Source organism: Cebus imitator, unplaced genomic scaffold, assembly GCF_001604975.1.
Source record: "Cebus imitator isolate Cc_AM_T3 unplaced genomic scaffold, Cebus_imitator-1.0 Scaffold616, whole genome shotgun sequence".
NCBI classification, from domain to species: domain Eukaryota; kingdom Metazoa; phylum Chordata; class Mammalia; order Primates; family Cebidae; genus Cebus; species Cebus imitator.
In genome coordinates this window covers 60,276-64,517 of record NW_016107931.1, presented here as the reverse complement: position 1 = coordinate 64,517, position 4,242 = coordinate 60,276, and the positions used below count along the sequence as shown (strand labels likewise).

Here is a 4,242-nt window from a genome sequence, read left to right as displayed (position 1 = left end):
GTTGACCAGGATGGTCTCGATCTCTTGACCTCGTGATCCACCCGCCTCGGCCTCCCGAAGTGCTGGGATTACAGGCTTGAGCCACCGTGCCCGGCCTTTTTTTTTTAGACTAAATTTCACTCTGTGGCTGAGGCTGGAGTACAGTGGAGTGATCTCTGCTCACTGCAACCTCTGCCTCTTGGGTTCAGGCGTTTCTCCCGCCTCAGCTTCCCAAGCAGCTGGGATTACAGGCACCCGTCACCATGGCTGGCTAATTTTTGCATTTTTAGTAGAGACAGGGTTTCACCATGTTGCCTTGGCTGGTCTGGAACTTCTAACCTCCAGTGATCCTCCCACCTCAGCCTCCTTTGGGAGGATTACAGGTGTGAGCCACTGTGCCTGGCCTCAATTAATACTTAAATTGCCTATAAGGAGTTTATGGTCTGGAGTTGGGTGCTATGCAACATAGTCACTATGTGTGGCAATTTAAATTTTATTATTATTTTTTGAGATGGAATTTCACTCTTGTTGTCTAGGCTGGAGCACAATGGTGCAATCTTGGCTCACTACAACCTCCAGCTACCGGGTTCAAGCCATTCTCTTGCCTCGGCCTTCCAAGTAGCTGGGATTAGAGGCTTGCACCACCACACCCGGTTAATTTTGTATTTTTAGTAGAGATGGGGTTTCTCCATGTTGGTCAGGCTGGTCTTGAACTCCTAACCTCAGGTGATCCACCTGCCTCAGCCTCCCAAAGTGCTGGGATTCCAGGCATGAGCCACTGCACCTGGCCTAAATTTTATTTGGAAGCTCTGTAATCCAAGGCTTGAATGCAGCAGTGCCATCTCAACTCCCTGAAGACTCTGTGTCTCCTGGGCTCAAGCAATCCAAAATTTTAATTAAAATTAAATAAAAAATTTTAGGCCATGCATGGAGGCTCACACCTGTAATCCCAGCCCTTTAGGAGGTTAAGGTGGGCAGATCATTTGAGGCCAGGAGTTTGAGCCCAGCCTAGACAACATGGTGAAACCTTGTCTTTGCTAAAATACAAAAATTAGCCAGGCGTGGTGGCACATGTCTGTAGTCCCAGCTACTCAGGAGGCTGGGGTAAGAGAATAACTTTAACCCAGGAGATGGAGGTTGCAGTGAGCCAAGGCTCTGCCACTATATTCCAGCTTGGGTGACAGAGTGACACTCTGTCTCAGAACAAAACAAAACAAAAAAATTGCCTTAGCTGTACTTGCCACATTTAGAGTGCTCAGTAGTCATATGTGGCTAGTGGCTACTGTAGTGAACAGCACTCACACAGAATAACTGTTACCAAAATTCTATTGGACAGCACTCTATAGGAGGGAATAGAGACAGACACCACATGTGTTACACACACAGATAAAATGGATTAAGGGAAATAAGGTAATAATATTGAGAGGGACTGCTTGGCTGCTTTAGATTGAGGGGCCAGTGAAATGTTCAGGCAGGTAACATTTAAGCCAGGATAAAAATGAAAAGGAAAAAAGTGAAAATAGTGGGATGGGGGAAGCTAGACGGAGAACACAGCCAGGAAAAAGGCCGTTGGGTTGAGGCAGGTTGGAAAGAAAGCTCTCGTGGCTGGGGCCGAGTGATCAGGGGAGAGTGGTGGAAGAAGTCTGTGGGGCAGGTCAGAGCCACATCACCAGGGCTTCAGTAATTTGAGTAAAGATTTAGGATTTTTTTTTTTTTTTCTGAGAGCGGCATGAGAGGGTTATAAGTGGGGAATGACGTGGTCTGATTATATATTTACCTCGTTCTGATTTCATTAGTTACTTACTTACCCATGTCCCTGCCCGATTGCACAATTCTGGATTTTTCATATTCTTAGTATATTGACTCATGTCCCATTCGCTCAGTGTATTAGTAATAAGTGGTAGAATTGGATTACATCAAATTTAAAAAAAAATCTTTTTCTTTTCCCTTAAGAAACAGGGTCTTGCTCCGTCACCCAGGCTAGCGTGCAGTGGCATGATCATAGCCTCCAACTTCTGGGGTGAAGCAATCTTCCTGCCTCAGCCTCCTGAGTAGCTGGGACTACAGGCATGTACCACCAGGCCTGGCTAATCTTCTTGGTTTTTGCAGAGAGAGAGTCTTGCTATGTTTTGCCCAGGCTGGTGTCAAACTCCTGACCTCAGGTGATCCACTCGCCTTGGCCTCCCAGTGTTGGGATTACAGGCATGGGCCACTGCGCCCAGCAAGAAATGAATTTTTATTTTTATTTTTTTGAAATGAAGTTTTATTCTTCCCAGGCTGGAGTGCAGTGGCGTGATCTCTGCTCACTGCAACCTCTGCCTCCCAGGTCCAAGCGATTCTTCTGCCTCAGCATCTCAAGGAGCTGGGATTATAGGCAACTGCTACCATGCCCAGCTAATTTTTGTATTTTTAGTAGAGACGGGGTTTTGCCATGTTGGCCAGGCTGGTCTTGAACTCCTGGCCTCAGGTGATCCACCTGCCTCGGCCTCCCAAAGTGCTGGGGTTAAAGGCGCGAGCCAGTGCACCTAGCCAAGAAATGCATTTTTAAATGCTGCCATACAAAACACTTGCAGGCCAAATTTCATCTGGGTCACCAGTTAGTAGCATCAGATATCATGTCAGAGTACAGAGGCTGCGGGAGTCAGGGGTTCCCACTCCTTGGTAGTCTGCGACCCACAGCCACAGTATGCCAAGACTATCCACTTTCCCGCAAAGCCTGTCATAAGCTGCAAGATACAGAGCACCACTGCCTCCTTGGAAGTTGCTGAATTCTTAGACCAGAAGAGGAGTTAATGAAGTACTAGGCAAGCTTACTCATGTTTGTATGGTTTAATGATTAAGAGCAGAATTCAACAGCCAGATTTAATGCATGTGGGTCCTTGACATAGAGCCTGCTGTATACTGTAATAACTTCTCCAAAATCCTTAGCTAGTGCTATTGGTGCCTGTGTAGGTTTAGTTTTCGAAGTTCGTCCATGGTTGTTTTTGCTTATTATACCAATCCCCGGTGGGAGATAGAGGAAGTATTTTTAGTGCTATTGTACAACTGAGGAAATAGGGGTTTGAAGAGGTTCAGGAACTGTCAGGGTCACCCAGCATTGTGAGTGAGAGAGCCTGGATCTGAACGTGCTTGCTCCAGTTTTCTGAAGCATTGTCTTGAAATCCCTTGGTAAGGTGCAGTCTGAATTGTCCAGAGGATGAAAGGTTAGGTGCAGTGACTCACATTCACTCTCAATTCCTCTTGCTAATGGCAAACTTGGTAATGTGACTGTTAAGACTAGGGATGAGTTGTGGCGACTGAGCAGGAAGAGCCCCGCATCTATCAGAGGCCCAGTTTACTCGGAAAAGCAAGTGCCTCTCTGCCACTGGAAGGCTGGCCTTAGCTCTCGTGCTGCCATTGAGCCACACTGGTTCTCTGCTTCCAGTTTCCTTTTTGTTCCCCAATTTCCTGTATCAGGACCAGGAGTCGGTTTGGAGGCTCTAAGAGGGGAAGAAGCTGGGAAATCAGGGGCTGTTTCTGCAGACAGCTTTCCCTGTCCTTTGGAAGGCACAGAGCTCTCAGCCACAGAAAACTAACAAACAGAGCTCTGAAGCCGTTTTGTGTGTGGTCTTGTCTCATTCCCAGCAGAGCAGGCTCATATAAATCATCCAGTTGGGTGAAAAGAGAAGTCGCAATCTGAGAATTAAGACTTAATCGGATACCATCTGGTGGGGGGTACCAACCAGTCTGTCTGCTCATTTTCCTTCAGGTCAACCCCATAATGCATCCTCAGGTGGTCGTCTTAAGCCTCATGCTACTTCAAGCAGGTAAGTGAGTACACGCCCTCAGCGGGAAGAAGGGAGTAAAGGGGGGTTAGAAGCCAAGAGGATGGGGTAGGGGAAGGGGAGGGGACGGTGGTGGTGGCTGAATGTAGATGTTCTTTGGGCACCATTGGATGGCTATGAGTTAACTAGTGAGCAGGACCAGAATAAAGTTTTATGCCAAAGAAATTGCTTAACTGCCATGAATTATGACATTCATGGCTAAATGAACAAGGCAAGATGCAGCACAGTGTGTCACATGTGGCCATTTGTGTTTAAATAAAAAAGGAATGGCTAGATGTATATACATAAACACATGTACATAGGTAATGGTAACTGGGTACTGTGAGATGGGGTGGAGGATGGGAGGTGGAGGGAGAGTTAAGGCTCCTTGTATGCTTTTGTGCCTTTTGATTTTTTTCAACGACATTCAATTCTTCCTCTCTTTCTTTCTTTCTTTCTT

At 46.7% G+C, this 4,242-nt stretch overlaps 1 protein-coding gene across 2 annotated transcripts in view; it reads left to right on the top strand.

Moving 5' to 3' along the window:
• Window positions 1–4,242, top strand: part of HAVCR2 (hepatitis A virus cellular receptor 2) — a 55,711-nt gene that overhangs the window by 44,494 nt on the left and 6,975 nt on the right. Inside the window, exon 8 of one of the 2 annotated variants that reach the window (XM_017517085.2) lies at window positions 3,728–3,785. The exons of the other annotated variant lie outside the window; for it this stretch is intronic. Coding sequence (XP_017372574.1) covers window positions 3,728–3,740 — 13 coding nt within the window. The 3' untranslated portion in view covers window positions 3,741–3,785. The remainder of the gene's footprint in view (window positions 1–3,727; window positions 3,786–4,242) is intronic. 2 annotated transcript variants of the gene reach the window in all.